The sequence below is a fragment of the Vanellus vanellus genome (genome assembly GCF_965231255.1).
Source record: "Vanellus vanellus genome assembly, chromosome: 4".
Lineage (NCBI taxonomy): Eukaryota > Metazoa > Chordata > Aves > Charadriiformes > Charadriidae > Vanellus > Vanellus vanellus.
The window spans coordinates 36,441,199-36,461,477 of NC_138909.1; the positions used below are offsets into that span (position 1 = coordinate 36,441,199).

At 41.8% G+C, this 20,279-nt stretch overlaps 1 protein-coding gene across 1 annotated transcript in view; it reads left to right on the forward strand.

The window, feature by feature from the left end:
- Positions 1-10,526: 10,526 nt before the first annotated feature.
- The window catches only part of TRIM2 (tripartite motif containing 2), a gene marked incomplete at its 3' end in the record, with an annotated part of 40,000 nt that continues 30,247 nt past the window's right edge, over positions 10,527-20,279 (forward strand). Inside the window, exons 1-4 of the mRNA XM_082482762.1 lie at positions 10,527-10,691; positions 12,856-13,093; positions 19,166-19,317; positions 19,996-20,176. Of these exons, the coding sequence (XP_082338888.1) occupies positions 10,558-10,691; positions 12,856-13,093; positions 19,166-19,317; positions 19,996-20,176 (705 nt within the window). The 5' untranslated portion in view covers positions 10,527-10,557. The remainder of the gene's footprint in view (positions 10,692-12,855; positions 13,094-19,165; positions 19,318-19,995; positions 20,177-20,279) is intronic.

The window sequence follows — 20,279 nt, forward strand, 5'->3', positions numbered from 1 at the left end:
GGGAGTGAAGGGGATGGTCTCTGAGCAGTTCAACCTTCACCACACAGCTCAGTACCAAAAGCACTGAGCATTTGCTACTTGCTGTTACTTTTCTTGCCATTGCTCAGCAACTGTGAAGAAAACGCCTAGAGCATTTTTCGATGATGTAGCTTATATCTAACAGTATGTAGAAAAGGCCAGGTAGCTCTTTCCAAATAGATTCCTGCTCAATCTCCTGCTTTTTGTCTGTACTGCCTGTTATGCTGTGCCTGGAGGGATTAACAGTGATTAGTATGGAGTCTCCACAGAGCACTTTTATTTCAAGTAGCATTTCAGAGCAGATGTTTATAGAAGCAGCAGTGATTTGATGTGCAGTTTTAATTATTTGTCAGTTCATGGTGGTTTGATTTGAGCCTGTGTACCTACAAAGGCTGAACAGAGATCTGTCAGTGTTAACAAAATAGGTAGGCCTAGAGAGTCAAAATTGTACAATGTGATGTTAACAGCACTAAGCAGCTCATCAGGGTAGGGTTTTTTTTTTCAGTATAGATGCTCTGACTCACTGCTTTGGATGGCAAGTGTACAATTTAAAATCCTTTTACTTAGGTCTGCCTAACATCTAGCCCCTGAAATAATTACTTGGACCTACCTCACTGCGGATATCTTTTTTTTTTTTTTAATAGCTCACCTGAGAATATGACGTTTTATTAAACATGGAAAGGGCCCTAAATGACAGCTCCGACGCTGTCATTTAACCTGATACATGACAGTTTAATCCTATCATTTCCCTTGGCATGCTCTTTTCCCTTCATTTCCTCCCCCTTCTCTCTGAAATCTCATTTTTGAGAACATTGGCCATTTCGTTGGGGATTCCTGGACTTCCACTGCAGGCACTCAAATTGTCCTTGCATGTGCCGTAAATCCAGTGTGCTCCAAGTGTGTTTGAATTTATTGTGCAAGGCCCGGACCCAAAATGAGGTCCTGAAAACCTCAGGCAGACAGCCTTTAAGTAGGTATCATATCTGAGTTGAGTGATGACTGTGTGATCACACGCGCTCTTAACCTGCTGCTCTCATCCCTTGGTGTGTGCAGGACAGCCACCTGAAGGTCCCCTCTCCACCCAAGGACTGTCCTGTTGGGAGATGGGGTCTGTGGGGATGGCAGCAGGACTATTGCACCACCAAAGGGTGGTGGAGAAGGGGTACTGCAGAGGGATGCAGAAGTTGTGGGGATGGGGAGAGGGAAGAAAAGGGCGTATTAGATTCCAGCCATAACCCTTCCACCCTCTACAAATCAGAGTACAAAGCATTAGTACATTGATGTCTTAAGAGGCCCACCCATGTATTTCAGGTGTTCACCCTGTTATAAGCTTTGATTACAGGCTGAGGAAAGGAAGGAGGAAAAAGGCAACAAAGCATTAAACTTGTAAAATTATTAAGCAAGGCTTTCATTTATAGCAGTGACTTCTATTCCTGTTATTCCTGTGCCTTTAGTAGTTCAAAGCTTTTAAAAGAAACCTAATTCATGTCATCAACATCTGACAGTGGTACTGAAGGTGAGCCCATTGCTGTGCAGAAGAAATGCCAGAATACAGAGCTTGTTTTTGGTGACCATGGTGCCTGGCCCTGCCACCTCGATGGCAAATACCCAAAAGGGGAAAGAGAAAGAATAACAGAGAGGGGAGAAAAGCAGTTTGTGTTTGGTGCTGCGTGACTTGGAACATCAGTGCTGGAGACAGGCAGGGAGTGCAGTCACATCAGCCAAGCTTGGGCTGGCTGAGCAGGGAGGTCAGGCTGTCCCAGCCTGGCTGCAGTTGTGCTACAAAAGCCGCAGCCTTGGCAAGCTAAACTAGGCATAAGCAGAAGTTAGAAGGAAATAGAATAAGGTGGCAAAGGCATAGGAGGATGGATGCTGGGGGGGCTGGGAAGATCTCCAGCAGCCCAGCATTACATCCCAGGCAAACCTTTCAAGTTCTTTGCCTCGCAGGCTATGACAAGCCATGCGTTGGGTCACAAGCTTCGGGGCAAAGCTTCTGCTCCACTGGATCACATGATGGGGGAGCGATCGTGGCTCCAGGATGTGGCTGGTGGGGAAGAACCAGGACCTAGAAGAGCTCCTTTCAGGGCAGACATGCCCTCTAGCTACAAGCCCACAGTTGGAGGAAGCTGTGGCTCTTCCCAGCCCACGTGAGCCTACAGCCTGGGCTATTGGAGACCGTGGGGTCAGGGCTGGAAGATGCGCTTGCTCTGCAGGAGCTGCTGGCTCTGCACGGCTGCAGAGCCACAGTGGGGAAAGGTAAAGGCGCCTCCATGGCCACTGTCTCGTCAGGATGACTAATGCCCCTTGATTCCCAGTGTGGGCATGGTCCCGCAATGACAGAGCTTGGTTGTTTCACCCCACTTGCTTTCCTGGCGCCAGGATGTTGAGCTGGGCGATGGCTGTAACAGCCCATCCTCTCCTGTATTTCTGTTCCCAAACTAGCCCTCATTCCCAGCACGTCGGCTTTGGGTAATTGATATCTAGTCTCTCCCACCTCTTATTTTTGAGTCAGTCTTAATTGCAAGGACTGTATTAGTTGGCCATTTAGTTTGGGCTAACCCAATAATTTTTTTTTCTGCTGACCTTAAAATCTCTTCTGTACAGCCGACTGAGTTAGACTACTCTCCCTTCAGTCAATTTATAATAGAAGTTTCAGTGCAGGCCATTAATCTTAACCTGGAGTGTTTGGATGACTTATTTAATATTAGAGAAGGATATACTAATATTTACCTATGGTCTGTAAATTAGCTGCGGGGTTTTTTGGTAAATTACTATTTACGGGGTCCCTAAGAATATGAATTCAGGTTGTGTTTGGCAGTGAAAAGCATAACTTATTTCAAAACCATGACAATTACAGGGGTGATAACAGGGGCTGGACAGCTCTTCCGTGGCACTATGAAGATGGCATCTGCTATGTATTTTCTTCTCCAGAACTTACTTCACTAGTCAGCAGTGACACAGACAGGTCAGCAGCAACAATGAGTGCAGTGGATTTCTGAGCCTGTTCTTTTTTTTAAAAAAAAAAAAAAACAACAAACCAAAACCAAGCACATAACAACAACCCCCACTCCCATCTCCCAACTCAAAGGACATACACTTACAATAAACCTATTCGAAATCAGTTGGTAGTAACTGCTATGGGGGTAAAGTACAAGGCTGAGCATGAATCCATTTCCTCATCATGAGGGAGAAGAAACCCACATAGCAACATTTGACATATAAGAACAAAAATCTCAAGGGATGTGCTCTGACTTTTGTCTCATTTTCGTGCCACGATACCACATTTTTGTTTTGTTGAAGCAGCAGGATTATGTGCAGAATATCAGGTCACTGTCAGCAGGCAGCTTCTCAGTGTTAATTATAAGAGAACTGCACTTTGAAGCAGTCTCTCCTTTGGAGGTGTAGATCCCTGTGAGAGTGGCTGCAGCTGTGACTCCTCCAGTCTCCTTTAGCCATGAGGTACGTTACGGGATCGGTTCTGATTCATGGGGTATGTAGTCCTTAATACTGACTGTAAATGGAAATAGTAATTTGCGCAATGCTTGTCATTCTGATTTAGTGGACGTAAATTTGATGCTTGAAATGAGCAAGGACAAGCAAACAGCTAAGTGATGTCTGCATGCTTCTGTTCGAGAGTCTGCCACCTGGGCTCTGGGGGTGCCCCTTCTGAATTTTCCCTCTTGATTTTTGTTTTAAGTGCATCTTTGTTCCAGGGGCAGAAACAAAATGCCTTGGATCTCCTTGTTGTGGGAGTGAAATACGTTGCTTGCTCTTTGCAATGGGGGGTTCTCTAGACAGTTTAAAAAGAAAACAAAAACCCCCAACTAAGCATGAAAAAACACCCCTCCAAAAATGTGCCTAAAATCTCTGGGCTTTTTTTCAGCTGTGAAACCTGCTGTGCAGACGCCTGCTTATTCTGACCTGCTGAATGTTGGAGCTAAAATGAAACATACCTTGTTCTCGCTCTTTGACAGAGTTCAGCACATGTTGAGGAAATCCGAGGAGCAGTATTTTGGCACAAGCACCCAAAATCCTAACACACACACACATACACACACACAGGCTTGCCTGATGTTTCATTTCAGGTTACAAACTGGATTACAACATGCTTTCGCCCTATGGGTATTACCCAGGGAAACCAGGGTGGATTTGCTTGATGCGTAAACCCAATCCGGCTAAATGATTGCCAAGTAGAAAGTAAATGATGTATGCAGAATGTATATTTTTAACAGGAATTTAGATTACATCTCAATGATGCCAAATGATTATTAATACTATTTACCTCATCGGTCCAAGAATGGAATAAATATTATATTCTGGAAACTGCTTAAAGAGCTTAAGACAACATTTTAAACTTCTTAAATAACTATATCCCTTCTAATTAAGTCACAGTAGCACAGACAGTATTTAAACCCCACATTTTTTCTTGATGCAAATGGACCTTTGTGTCCTTTTATTTGTGGGAAGCTTTGTTAGCCTCAGTTAGCTGAAATACTTGCATATGATTTGGTTTTTCAAAAGAAAAGATTCACTGTATTTAGAGATGCAAATACTACCTTGTCTGCAAAACCCACCAGCTGTTATACTGGAAGACAAAGCTAATTCTATGTTGTTTTGCTTCAGTATTGTCTGTTTATTCACAGGCATCTTTTTCACAACCTTCTCTGCATAGCTAAAAAATACCAGACACCAAATTTCTTTTTATGTCCTTATAGCCTAGTAAAATCTGAACCGATCTGTGATTTTTAATTTTATTTTTTTAAATAAATAAACAGATTAAGTAAGATAGTACACCTCTGCATTCATGTTTGTAAAAAAGTTGAACAGACTTAGCTTTGATTCTCGTGTTCCTTGAATATGAGTTTACTAATTGCTGCCTTAAATATTTGACTTGAGTCTGAGTCAGGTCAAATACCGAGCTCTGTAGTAGGAGAAGCTGCTGCCGGTTTGTGTGTCAGTGGCACAGCTTTCTGAAGGGGTTCTTCGCTTCTGCTTCAAACATCTGGAGAGACAAAGAGCGTTTGTGAGGTCTTTTGTTGTTTCTGCAAGTTGGAGCAGGGGAGAATTATGTCCCAAGAAATACCCCGAATCCTGGAAAAATCAGAGCGGAATCATTAAGTGTTAAGCTTTATCTTCTTTATAAACGAAAGTGCTTTCGTTTCATCTGTGGCGACTGTCCCAGTAATGGGTGTTACGCAATATTTACTCTCCCCTTCGGAGCAAAATCCTTTTTCCGATTTGCGAGTAGTATTTGCATATGTCTGTCTTAGTGGCATTGACATGCCAGATGCGCGGTGGTAGCTGCCTCCGCCGGCTAATCCTCTAATAACATTCTGGTGACCAAATTCAATGGCCCTGCGCGGAGCCTCGAAACAGCTGATTGCTGAGTAGGGAGGAAAAAAAAATAGCCCAGCGAATCTGGTTGCAGCTCTCTGCTGCATCCCCATCCCACAATCCCTTGCACCATTTGCTGCAGTCTTTCTACACAGGCTGAGTGAGAAAAAGATGTGCTAAATAAAGATTGATTGGTTTGAATCCTGAAGGGGTCTCCCACTTGTAAATGACCCGGGGGGAAAAAAAAAAATAATTCATGACGACTTCACTGGGCCTCCTCTCATTCTTCCATTTTTCTTTCCACCTGTCCTCTTCGTGGAATGGAGCGTCATTCCTTAGAGCACAAAATCTGTTGTGCGTCTAATAACGACTATGCTGTGATAGGGATTCTTAAAGAGTTTTACGCGTGAGGCTTGAAATATTAACAGATGATGGTTTGTTCGTTTGGATTACTGCGGAACTGCAGCTCCGTCCCTGCAAGGATTTTATCCTCAGCACTGCACTGCTTAAGCTATTTTTCTACAAAGATGGGTAGGTCTGAAATGCTCAAGTTTGCTCAGTGTTATTCCTGGTGGCTGCTGCCGGGTTGCTCCTCCTGTTTCGGCCCCCCGATCGTTCATTCTGCTTCTGCATGCTGTAAGAATGAAGAGGGTTGCTGTGTTTTAAACAAGGCACCAAGCTGATTGCAAGAGCGGGAGAGAAAGGAATGCAAATTTAGCTTATCAAGCCTTTTACACAAGTGGACTGTGTGGCGGTTATGATTATTAATTTGCTCGGTGTGTTCTGTGTCGGCTAATTTTGGGGCTGCTGCTAGAAATGGCTTGAATCTGTTCTTTATTCCTAAAGACCGCGGACAGGCGATAGATCTCTTTTAAGACTTTTACGCCCGAGCTCCCCCAATCCTTGAAGCAACCTTATTGAGGTTCCCCACCCTTTCTTACGGCTCTCTGGAGGCCTCACCGTTCCTTTGGAAACGTTGCCATTGGAAACCTATTCATTCATAATACATGAATAGACCCTCTGGGTTGTGAATACCATTGATAAGAAGAGGATGAACAAGCTGCGAGCAATTTGTTCTCCTCGGGCTGTACTTTCAGGCTAGTTGCAGCTCTGGCTGGGTGGAGTTCAGTGATAGCAGTGTATCAGCAACGGAGGATTCTGCTCTTTTAGGAATAAATCCTGGGAACCGAACAGACAGTTATAAGTTTTCCCAATGGCTTTTTGTCTTGACGGGGCCACGGAAACTAATAGAGAATTCGGTAACTGTTGAGGAATTCCAGAGCTCGTTTGAAGCTACCTGTAGAGAGGGTGCACTTTCTTATTCCATGGCTCTATCGATGTGGAACAGCTCCGCTGGAACTGTTATTTGCTGTACCCTAATGTTGGGGTTTTCTTCCTTTTCCAGGACTATAGGAAGTTCTTTTCACATGGGTGGGGCCGCACCCTGACTTTCTTTCCCGAAGGCATGCATGCGTAGCAGGGCAAGGCTTTCCACTAGCTCACAGAGCCATTGTTTCCTCCCTTCTTTGCTGTATAGTGTATTTTGAATAAAAATCGATAGTCCTATCGCCAAGCAGAAGGAAAAAGAACAATGTTACTTTCGGGGTGGCTGGAAAGATAACCCTTGAGCCTCAAAGGGGCTGACAGAGAATATACATTTCAGAACCCTTTTCCGCACTTGATTTCACAAACCTAGCCTGGGTTTCCAGTGTGTGCATCTTACAGATAAATGGGTGGGGTTTTATGTCGTTTGGTGCAATGTTTCACAATCCTTTGGCTTTGCATGTTTAAATTCTGAAGTGTAAGTATATGGAGAAGTGATTCTCACTTATTTTCAAAGCTCATGCTTCAGCTGCTCTTTATTAGATCGTGAGACAATGAAACTGCAAAAAGAGCGGTTTTTCAGCTCAGAAGATGCTACTACATAAAAGAATGTTTTTCTTGTAAAAATAGTGTTACTTTGTGAATCTCCCACTGCTAATACATCTGAAACTCGTGTTGCTGTTTTGAGGAAGTGCTGCAAGCACTGCAGTAAATCAGAATAAATACTGTCTTTGGCAAAATTCAAAAGCATTGCCTAAAATCTCCTGCTTTTCCTCAAATACTCTTTGTACAGCTGCTTTCATTGAGTCAACAGGCAAAATCATTCTTCTCATAGCTACATCACATTCATCAAAATTGCATCAAAGGTGGAGTTGGCTCAGGGAGGCTGCAGAATTCTGGAAATTCCATACTCAAAAAACTTTTTAAATGAACCACTTGTGTAAGATGTTATTGTACCAGGTAGTGGCCAAAGCTTGAAATGTACTGATGAAATTATATTTTCGGGTGCATATTTTAAATCTGATTTATGTGAGCATATGGGATAAATGGCAATCATGGCCTGTTGTGTTCCAGACAAAACATCAAATATTAAAAGCACTTATTTCTGAATTGTTAAAATTTCACTGACAAAGCTTAAAGCATGAACATTTGAAAATTAAAGTGGCTGGCATGACCTTTGTGTATGAAACACTAAGAATCACCTGATTTTGCAATGAGATAGGGGGAATGTAAAAGGCTAAGATGAAGATCAGATTAAATCAATATGAAATTTTTCAGGCAGCAGGAGTTTTCTTTGTACAAACACTATTTGCTAGTGTAGCCATACTTGATGGCGGAAAGATGAAATAACAGAAAATATCTGGTTGCTAGAGAACTTTCTTCTGTGAAATGACAGGCAGCATTCACTGGAGACCTATTCTTTTGTATCTTAAGTATAGTTTTTTTTAAATAGTCTATGCTTAGTCTATAACAAAAAAAATTATACTGTTCATAATGTATGGGTATCCAGTTTGGAAACTGTGCTTTTGATAAGAAGTCTTCCTGCTTCTGATTATCTTCCCTGCTTTCTTTGAGTCCCCACCCCTAACTTTCGGTTGGGAAAAGTGGGAGGCAAACACAGCTGCATCAATGGTGAACTGCATTTTCTTTTGAAATGCATCACTGAAGTTCTGCATGCTATACCACCAAACGCATGAATACATTAATGCATATTTGATAGTCTATTCTTTCTACTTCCATTTGTGAAAGCTGGATATTTTTGTCCCACTCCTTGTAAAAGCCATTTTTAACTCAAGCTTTTGAAAAGTAACATGGGTTCCTAATTGGTCTCCTAAGGTTTATTGTGTGTAATTTATAGCATTTAAATAGGTGAAATTAATTTTTGTTTATGCAGTTGTCACATTTTATCTTACTACGGGGAAAGAAATGGTAAAAGTGAAACAAATGATCAGTTCTGAAATCATGCATTTTGGGTTCATGAACAAACATATTTTACAAGCATTATGGCAATTTTTAACCTTGCAGATTCCCCTTTCTCGGAAAAAAAGGAAACAAAAGGGCCCGCCATAAGTGTTGTGCATCAAATAACCTGTCAGTTACCGCTGTTGGGTATTTTAATTGTGAATAAATTTATGCTGTTGTACTTGCTAGCACAGAGGTGATTCCCCAGGAACTTGTTATCAGGGAAGTCAGTACAGTGTGATCCATAATCACTGTCATTAGGATAATGAAATAGCCGTTTGCTCAATGTAGTAAGTAAACCAGACCTGTAAGACTAAATACACAGCTCGGGAAGAACAGCATGAGTTCAACTCTGCCAGATGAGCGTGCCGGGCATTCAGCACAGGAAGAAGATCTGACGTAACGCTGCCGATAAAATGCTACAGGTCGTGCAGATCATTGTGGAATCGAGCGACCTTTGAATGAGCGCAATCTGCACCAAGGCAGAGAGAGGGCTCGTTATTTCTGTCTTGGAAAGCCTGAACTGCCCTCAAGCCAAATATCGAATTGCCTGAAATGGATGACTAAAAACTGGGGTAGAAGACCGTTAGGGAAGAAGTGCCTACCTCGGGAGCGTACCTGCAGTGAAGGCGCCCAGCTGGGCTCACCGCTCGCCCGGAAGAGGAGCCCCTGTTTCACTGTGGCTGCGGGAGGACTGGCAGGAGGCTCTGCGACAGAGACGCTGCCGTCGGCTCCCCGGGGAGTGAGCCTGTGCCTCCCAGTGCTCCAGCCCGCCAGAAACGCTGATGGAGAGGAGTTCTTGCCGGGCCACCCTGCCAGGGCCTCTGCTTGTCAGGTTTTCCTAAGCTATTTTAGCAGGCAGCTTACTTTTCTCTGAGGTTGCTTCCTTCCTTTTCCTCCCCCGTCTTCTCTTTCCACACATGAATTCTGTTGGCTATAACATGTACCTCCAGCTGAAAAGAAACAAAGTTTTTCTCTGCCTGTCCCTTGTTCCAGGACAGGAGGTGTTCCTTTAACCTGTGATTTTAATTCTACCAGTCAGTAGACTTTCTTCTCACCCTTTTATTTCATGCTTTACATGCCAGGGTTATGAAGAGTCTTCAGTCCTAGAAACATGATTCTTACTACTCTTTCTGCCTAGAATGCCATTTTTCTTGCATTTGTTATTTGGATGTGCTTCGTGTATCCTCCACCCTATCTTTGCTGGTTCTCAGCAGCTATCAGTTGCCTCTTCTTTGCTCAGTTTCTTCTATCGTGAGGATTTTTGCCTCACCTACCTCACCCCAGTTGCTGATGCAGAATTTGAGCACTCCCTTCCCAGGGGCTGGCTGGTTCTGGAGGTTCCTTCTTGGGCGCTTCCTGGAGTCCAAACCTCCCATATCTTTGGCAACACCAGCACTGATAAGGGAAAAAATTGTTAGGTGAACCATTTTCAAACTCTGTCTGACACAGCCATTTGACTGGCTGGTGCAGTTCCAGCTTAAGCCTTTTGCCAGTGGTACCGTAGATGTAAGAAATCCTATGTTTGTTAGCACTGGCTGAACCTACTGGTGCAAGAATGTTTTTACCGTGGGATTTCTTTAAAACCGGACAGCCCTGTAACTCTTTCAGTCCAGTGGCAACATGCCTTTCCAGAATGCCTGCTCAGACAGAGGTGCTACGTGTGGTGGTGTAGACTTGGCTGACTGTTTCCCAGGCTCTCATCAGTGATAAACCATTTCAGAATTTTAACTCTTCACTGTTTTGCTTTTACATGGAAACATGAATTGCTGCGTAAGGATGAAACATGAGTGAATTATTTGTTGATTTTGTTACTTCATGGAGTTTATAAGCCATTTTTCTTCTTTTCTTCTTTTCCCCACCCCGCTGCAGCAGTGTGCAGGGTAGAAGGGAACAGGACCCATATGTCAGTGGTCTAGGATGGCCAGTGAAGGTTCCAACATCCCAAGTCCTGTGGTCCGTCAGATTGACAAGCAGTTTCTGATTTGCAGCATATGCCTGGACCGTTACAAGAACCCCAAAGTACTTCCTTGCCTGCACACTTTCTGTGAGAGGTAAGTCCTTTCCTCATGCTGGTAACTAGGTATTTGTGTCCTGCAACAAGCACCGAACTCTGCATCCTTTAGTGAATGGGGACTTTTCTCTTTGCTTGTAAAGGTCGTGTTAAGGCATGATGAAGTCTGGGAAGGCTGGAAAGGCAGGAATGTAGAAAAACACTGGTATTTGTGGGAGGCAGGAAGAAGAGACAGCAGTGGAATATTTAGAATGCATTCCCGTTAAGCAAGAGTAAATAAAAAGTAAACCCAATTAAACAAATGAATACAGTTACAACAATGTGGAAGGTGATGACAGTCAGAATTTGGACCTCAAATTTATGACCTCAAATTTATACCAATTAGCCTATAATTAGAAACAATAAAACCCTTTCTTGTTGATTTACTAGGCAAAGAAATAATTATCCCATCCTTTAATGTCCAAGGGCTAGACATGATATATACATTATTAATAACCTATGATTAAATGTCTTCATTATGCTGCAGCTTGGTTGATTGAAGTGGAAAAACTCTCTGAAAAGCGATGTGATAAAACAGCAGCCTGTCTTCTACTGTATTCAGCTGAATGAATTGAATATACATAGTGGTACTTTAATGTTATATTATCCATCAAATGGTGAAGTAAATACAGCATCTGCAGAAAAGACAGCTGAAGAATTATCGGTTAGAATTCTTTATCTGATGATGGGATGCAACTCGTTGGATTATATCTTGAATGGCAGGATAATTTTAAGAAATTATATTTTGTGTGAACATTTAGTTCAGCAGATTTCCACCTCTTAGAATTGTGGTATGCATATCTGATCTTACGAAGGGTGCAAGAAAAATTGTGGAACTCTGAGTGTGTCAGATGGACAGGTCTTTCGTAGAAGAATAGGAAAGACCAACTTTACTGAAGTCGGCAGTGAAACTCTCACTGTAGTCAGTGAAGTCAAGGTTTTCACCACCATGTTTTAAGTTTCTTGACTTCAGTTCATGTGTAAATCCTAAAGTCAGCTTCTGGTTTTCACTGTAATCCTCTTATGCTGATCTGGTTATGGAGAGAGGCTGGAAGATCTCTTCCAGTGTACTGCTGATGTGCAAAGCCTAAGCTCTCCTTTCACAGAGCCCTTACTGGGGGGTCAGGAGGAGGGCTGCCAAGGGAGGATGATGAACAGTGGGGCAAGCAAAGCCCTTGGAAGTGTACAAGAGCTGTGTAGCTGTGTGAGGTCACACTTTCTTGGTTGGCATCTCATGAGGAATTCGGTGTAACACCGCTCCCCTGAAGACCTGCATTCTGCAAAGCGTCCTCTGCTTACGGGACTGTGCTGAATTGCTAATTGCAGTTGGATGTTGCATGCCCAGCAGCTGTTAACTTGGTTTTCAAGGCCAAAAGTGGCACTAAACATCACCTAGGCTGGTGTGCTGCATGTTGTTGATCACGGAACTTTTGTGTCAGATTTATGTGCTGTGAAATTTAGTTTTTCTAAAAAAACCCCAACGACCAATCCCTCCACCCACCCTACCCCCCAGATCAAACACAATCAAACGCAAATCTCCGCCAAAACTCCCCTTAACATAAACTGTGATAACCTAGGACGTGCTTCTCTATGTAGTAAAGAGAGCTCTGTTGATTCTGGCTAACTGCCAAATGACTTTCCTAATTGAAAGAAATGGAAAATTTTCCATTGGTTTCATTGGGACCAGGTTTTAGCTCTGAAACACTAAACCCACAAATACAAGTTAATAAAGGGATTGTATGGGAAAGAGAAGGGTCAACCACCGGTTAGTCAGTTAAAGACACAGGTTCAAATACTTGATGTAATAACTGCATGTCTGTCAAACTTTATCTGATAGTTTATCATTTTTACTATCCTATGAGCAGGATGCAGTAGATGTCTGGAAGCATGGATCCACTCTGCACAAAAATCTCAAAGAAAGGCACATAACTCTTATAATGATGTCAGCTTATTGAACCTTTTTCATGTGGCAGAGGAAAAAAGCTTTAAAAGAAAAAAAAATCCCCATAAATACTTTTATTTCTGAAGCCCGCTGATGTATCTTCCCTTGTATAAGTAGGGGTAGCACTATTTCAAACCAGTTCTTAAACTGAAGGGAGGATTTTTTTACTCTTTGATGATACTTTGCCTCTCTCTTTCTCCTCTTCCACCTCCCTTCCCTATAGGTGCTTACAGAATTACATTCCAGCCCATAGCTTAACCCTTTCTTGCCCCGTGTGCCGCCAGACCTCCATTCTGCCAGAGAAAGGGGTTTCTGCGCTCCAGAACAACTTCTTTATCACCAACCTGATGGATGTCCTGCAACGAACACCGGACAACAGCATTGAAGAGTCCTCCATCTTGGAGACTGTCACCGCTGTTGCTGCGGGCAAACCGCTCTCCTGCCCCAATCATGATGGAAATGTAAGTGAGATGAACTCCTGTGGTATGTACAGGAACTCATATGTATTGACTGGTCTGGTTTGTCATGGATATTTTCTGAAAAGATAGTGAGGGAACTGGAATCACACTAGTTCTTTGATTTTGTAATATGTCAACAAAAGATAAATGATTCTTAAAATTAACTCAAATGCTCTTAATGGAGCATCTTAAAGTAGTCAGGATATTATTTCATCTTACTGATCATCTTTCAGCACACTTGGTCAAAACTGTTGTCCTGCAAGTGCTGAATCTTGTGCCTTTGCCTCTTTGGGATGTTTCTGTATCTTTTTCTTGTAGAATCAACTATTGCCATGGGAACCTGTGTGCTTGTTTAGGCAGTATGTGGCAGGGACTTTATAAGCTTAACTGACCTGCACACTGAGACAGTTCCAAAAGCTATGTGAGCATATTAACGTGGGGCCAAATAAAAGGGTGTCCTAGCTTAGGATGCTCTGGGTCAGCACAGGCTAGAAACAGAGAGCTTCTGTTTATCTATCTGCAGTGTTTTGTGCCTCTCACATATCAGTCCTTGGAGGCTGCTTTGTTTTTCTCCTCCACCTACTTTTTTTGCCTGGCATCCCCCTGCATACACCCTCAAATCATGTCAGTGTATTCATTGCCAAGTACCCCCAACTGAGTAAGTATAACCAGATTATTACAAGAACAGCTCTAACTCTGCTTACCATTTTTCACTGTTAACCCGTTGTGGTAGGCATATGAGCTCCTGTCTCATAGCCAGGCTTATGCAAACATGGAAGTAGACCACGATGCTGTGTTATAAACTGAATGCTGTGCTTCTATCCAAGCCAAGAAATATGTGCCAGTATTTTAGGATGACTTTCTGGGGACTGTTTTATTGTATATTCAGTTTAGGTATATTGGTTGTATAGGAATAATTCAGCTAATAGGTGGTGATTACTCTTGGAACAGCTCAGTTCCCTCTCCATTACTGACCTGCTGGAATTAGGTGGACCTGTGCAACTGATACGCTGTACACTGATTAATGAATAACTGGTGTAACTTTTTTAATGTGTACTATACCTATGTATGTGTAGTGGTTACTGATTAATACTTTCCTAGTTTTCATTTGTCTTTTATTGGCTCTCCTTGAAATGAATCTTCTTAGTTCTTTTCTGAAATAGCAATTGTGACAGGAGCCATTTGATTGTGAAAGGCAGAGAAAAGTCAAAATGAAGATGTTACTCATTTTGCATTTTACATTATCAGCTGATGATTCTTTGGGTGTGCTTAGAAAAAACTGGTTTGCCTACGATTAAAAATATGTTACCCTATACCTCTCTGAGAACTCCTTTCAAGGGAAAGATGGATTTGTAAGTCCTCTAAACCAAACTTACTTGGCTTGCCTTGAAACATAACATGCCTTTTAGGAAGCTGAGTAGTGTATGATGGGCATATCTTCTTGCTTCAGTAAGTATGTGGGAGGGTCAGGGACAGGTTGAGGATGACTCCAATTTCAGGCTTTGGGGAGCTAGAAAATTAAAAGCTGAAGTGCACACATTAGTGCTTGTGATGGGAGGAGCCAAGATAAGCTTTGGGGAGAGCTGCTGGAGGCTGGCCAGGGGGGTCTGGCTGAAGGGCAGGGTGCGCAGGGAGAGGCGCTGAGCGCCTGAGGCCTGACTGTGGAAATGGGCTTTTGCTGGCCTCGTGGGTACGCGGCACGAGGGCACTGTGCGGCTGTGAGCAGCTTTGCTGGGGCCTTCGGGGAGCGAGAGAGGATTAAGAGGGTAGCTGCAGGAGAACGCCTTCATGGAACCAGCAGTCATTCTGCATTGAATCCTCACTCCGTTAATTTTTATGTATTCCTTTGGGTAGGGTCAGACCCATTGTATTTTTACGATCAAGGGAGTATTTGCATCAGGTATATTTTGTTTAAATATTACCAGATTTTCTTTGTATTAGCTTAGAAATAAGTTTCTGTTTAAACAAGTTTTTTCAAACGTTCCAGCCATGCTGGATTTAAAGCTCTCTGATTAAAATCAGATAGAAACTGATGCGCAGATGCTTTTTCATTGGCTTGCCTGTCTGCTTGTAACTTAGCCTTCCTCAGGCCATGTAGATTAGATACTTTCTGTTCCAGTTGGTGTCTTAGTCCCACCACTCATATTTTCCATACATGTGTGTGTATCCTATTGCTACTGCGCGCATCCTCTCCTCCTCTGTTGTGGCATCTTTGCTGTGTGTGTTCTTATGAAAAATGGAACTGAGCTGTAGTATCTTAACATGAGAGAGAGTTTCCTGTTCTTGAACTATAAACAAATGCTTCCTCATATTTGCCCAACACAGAGCACAAATATATGTTCCTGTTAAATCAGGGTAACAGGGCATATATGTTATGGAACTTTTGAACCTAACAGAAGATTCTTATCTTCTACCTACACATTATTAAAATAAGATTGGCTTTATTCTCAGCTGCTAAACACCTGCAGCTCTTGTTGAATATAAGCATCCTGCTTTGGAAACATTGATCTGCAATCATTTAGGAGCAGGTACAACATGCCGGACAGGGAAGGCTGTGAAATTCTAGGTCTGTTACTTCATAATATGTAATAAATATGTAATAAATAATAAACTTTTTGCAGTCATCCATCCTGAAAAGTCCATGCTTGGGTTTTATTTGAATTTGAAGTGAAAGCCAGGTCAACATCTAGGATACATGCTTTTACAGGAGCAGTGTATTTTCTTCCTATAGAGTGCAACAAAAGAGCCTACTCAATATTAAATTAAATGCTTGTAACAAAAGAGCATGCCTTATCTCTGATTAGCTTTTTCTCAAAAGATCCCAGAATAGCTTGGCAAGTTGTCAGGTATAAGATCTTGTCTAGAAAAACATTTCCTGAACTTGTGCAGGTGTTGCTTACTTCTTGTATGCCTCTCTTAGAAAAATAAAAACGCACCCATCCTTGATATTCTGATGAAGTGAGTTCATAACACACCTTTTAAACCTTGTTTTTTCTCCTCACCTCTGTACTGCCCACCATGTCACATACTCGTGTATGCCATTAAAGTGTAAATAATTTTTTTCTGTACTTTGCAATATTCAGTGTGTCATTGAGGCTAAATAAAAAGTTCAGAATGTCAGAGTTAGGCTCTTAATGAGCATTAGAACTAATAAACTGAGCTCTCTGCTGGCAAAATTTTGTTCTGCCTCACAAAGAACATTTAATACAGTTAGGAAGCAATAATGTAAATGATACAATTATATCTGACTGAATTGGAAAGTCATACAAGGGATTTGGGTGGTTCCCTTATACGTGAGCATGTTGTTTAAGTCATGACAGTCTTACAAAACTTTTTAAAAAACTTGCTTTAAGCTTTCAGGTTTACTGCATGGGTAAGGCAAAAGCTATGAGTAGGAAGAACAAAGCTCCACATTCTAAATTTTACCAGATATCTGGAAAGTGCCTTCAGGTAATCCAAACTTTTATGGTATTCTAAAAGCCAAAACATACAAAGCTGAGGTACGCATTAGCCCTGGCACAGAGGAATTAAGCCTGTGTGTGAGATGAGGAAGAAGGATGGCAAAAAGCAGACTCATCCTTTTTCTCTGGACTGTTCTTTTAATTCAAACAAATAGAAAGCAGAGGATGAACAACGTGACTATTCAAACGTGATTTTAGAGAAGGGAAACCTGTGATTGGTGAGAACCTTTTTCTTGAGACCTGACCTTTGAAGGGTTGGAGTTAGTGTGCTTTGGCTTTGTGAAATCTAATTCTAGAAGTACCTGCATCCCTGATTATGCAAATTAAACAGTTTCTGTAAATTCAGTTAAATTGCAGTAGTGAAGATATGCATAGGTCTCTAATTAGATCATTGTGCTGAAATATGTTGGTCTGGTTTAAGGTGGGAGTTAGTGGATGGGATTTCAGAACCAGTGGGTATTAATTCACATTTCATTACAGCTGATGGGGATGTTCTCGTTGACTTCAGTGGAAATACAGCTGAAGCCAGTGTTAGATGCCATAGTATATCCTGCCCAAGACCTCTCTTCAATTTGCAAAGAAGGGGTTCAGGCAAATGTTTTTTTCTGAGACGTTTTGTAAAGCAAACCTGTTACCATGAAAAGCTTTCTGGGAATGTCACGAAATGTGATGCCTGTGTTGGGCACGGAAGGGAGAGAGGAAAAGCCAGTAATACATGTCTGTCTGTTGTTAGAATTGATCTTACCTGATTAAGAAATGCTAGACAAAATCTTAGGAATTCAGCTTACCTAGGCACTTGAAGCCTGAATTCTATTAATATTAAGTTTTCTTTCTCCTTCAGCTAAAAGATTTTAATGGGAGATGAAAGCTGCTTCACTCAAAACATTTTGAATTTGACTAAGGCAAAGAAGACTATTTCTGTGCAGACATACCCATTAGGTCTTGTGGTTTGCTTGCTATTACCATTCTAGCTTATGTGATTCTCTGGTGCTTGAATAAAGAGGAACACTAATAAACAACACAATGCTAACGAAATATTGTTTCTTTTGGTTGTTTCTGGTTGCAAATTTTTGAAGCCTTTGAAAAGAATTTAAATCCTAAACACTGTTTAACTCATTTCCTCTATGCACTGTAAGACTGCATCACATCTTAGTGCCTACCAAAGTAACTGCCAGGCCTTAGAGGATCTACTACTGTGAGACTGCTAAATTCACAGGGACTGTAGTGGTGTTGATGAGGGTTGTCATTGTTTGGAAGGTCTACTTTTTTTTTTCTTTCCTTGCTGGTATATTTGATCTTACACAGTTTATTTGGAGCAGCTTTTAAATTTTCTCTAAAGTGGCTTACACGAATGGCCAACAAATGACTAAACCCTCATCGCGTGTGAATCCCATATCTTGTGAATTGAGATAAGAGGGAAGAATGGGAATAAGATGGAAAGGAGCTTATCAGAGGAAAATCCCTGTTAATGCTAATAGCCACATGCAAATCATGGCTCTTACTTCCCCCTTCTAATTCTCAAGATGTCTTGGAGCAGCCAGCTACTTTGCACAGTGCTGTTACAGGTCCCTCTGCTCACCTGAAAACAGACGGTTCTACACAACCGTCTTGTTGCCAACCAGCATCTCCAGTACAACTGTCTGTGCGAGAGGTCTGAGTGCCAGAAGCATCAGCCAAGTTATTCAAGATTCTGATGCTATGTTCTGAAAGCAAGAGAGCTGCCAATGCCTTGCTTTGAAGCATATACTATGAGCTTCCTTATATTCTTTTAATAAGCTTAAAATGCTTTGTACTCAAGGACTTCCTAGATGTAAAAGAAAGTCTCATGCTGAATTTGCATATATGTGCATTATTTTGACTAACATATGATTTTGGGCACAGAACTTTTCTGTTTCTTTCCCTTCATGAATGTATTCAGAATTTGGGGTATTTATTACATATAAAGATCTTTTTTTATCTCCAGACAGCATCTTACTGGTTACATAACAGGTTGAAACAATCTCCTCTTTTAAGTATAGATCAGCACTCTTATTATCATCTCAGATATGAGGTTTTGATAGTTTTAAGGAATTAGTAATGGGATATGGAGATTTTTCCCTGCAGCGTGTTGGTTCATTTAGGGTGCTTTTTTTCTAGCAAATAAACATGCTGTTTGGTGAGCTCTGTTGCGTTTGTGTTCTGCGGGTGGCCCTGTTTTGAAAAACAGCCTAAGATTATACTTTCTTTGGCAGACCCGCTGGAGAGGTTAAGGGTCGAGTTATCGAGGGGACTTGAATGCCCTGATTTGTTGAGTTGTTTCACAGAGTAGTTGAGAGGGACACCAAAACTTACTATTGCACAGTTCAAAGATGATGTTAGGGCCAGCCTTGAAGTCCAGCATTCTATTTCCCAAGCTGCTGTTCTGACACTTTCTGGTAGAATAAAATGCATTTAAACCAGAATTTTGATATGAAATATATAAAAATAATCTTTTAGGCAGTAAATTATTGGTGAATAAGAAAGGAGAAACTTTGTCTTAGAGCTTGGATAATAACAAGCTCAAGACCCAGTAAGATGTGCTTTGAGTGATATTACTCCTGCCATGTTTGAACTTAAGAGTTGTGCACTTTTGCAGGTGATGGAGTTTTACTGCCAGTCCTGCGAGACAGCCATGTGCCGGGAGTGTACAGAGGGAGAACACGCAGAGCATCCCACGGTACCACTCAAGGATGTGGTAGAGCAACATAAGGCTTCCCTCCAAGTCCAGTTGGATGCTGTCAACAAAAGGTATGGAGACTCCACTGATTATTTTCCATTTTCAGTTCTACCACTGGCTTCCTGTCTTACTTTGGGTAGATGTTTTAATACGCTGCTGCCATGGACCTTTACCTAGAAAACAGGGATAGTGAGGCTAGCATAAGGAAAAAAAATCCATTGAGTGGGATGCACTGAGGAATTAGAGAAAAGAGCAGAAGATTCCTATCTGTGTTTCACAAAACAGAGCCCATTAGAAATGCAAGTGTCCTCCAAAGAAGGGGCATAAAGTGTTAAAGAGAAAAGTACTAGCCAGTCATGAATTTCATGGCAAATAAATAGTACTAGATGCTTAAAAGACTAGTACAAACACTACGGTGGCAGAAAAGCTAAAAAGAAAGAAAAAGTGGGGTAGATCTAGTTACACCTTCCCAAGTAGATACATTTGCTTAAAGGACAGAGGATCCAAGGCCTCCTTGTTGGAAATGCCTAAAGTCTAATGGATTTCCACAAGGGAGGGCCCTGGTTTAGCCTTATTTTATCAGACCAAAACCACTATGTGTTTATAAAAGGAATGAACTCACTTCTGGGCAATGACCGAGTTTAAAGACAGCCTGCTGATGAGATTGTTTCATCAAAAGATATCAGGGTAAGGGCCAATGTTTAATGACTTTTGAAACAGCAATCTTTGTAATTTAATCCCTCCCTCAGGCTTCCAGAGATCGACTCAGCACTTCATTTTATATCTGAAATCATACACCAGTTAACCAACCAAAAGGCTAGCATTGTAGATGACATTCATTCCACTTTTGATGAACTCCAGAAGACTTTAAATGTGCGAAAGAGCGTGCTGCTTATGGAACTGGAAGTGAATTATGGCCTTAAACACAAAGTAAGATGCATGTTTTGTTTCAATGAAAAGCTATTAATTTAATCAGCCGGTTTTTACAAATTATGCAGGACGCCAGTTTGACAAATTGTGTCTGAGATCAGGA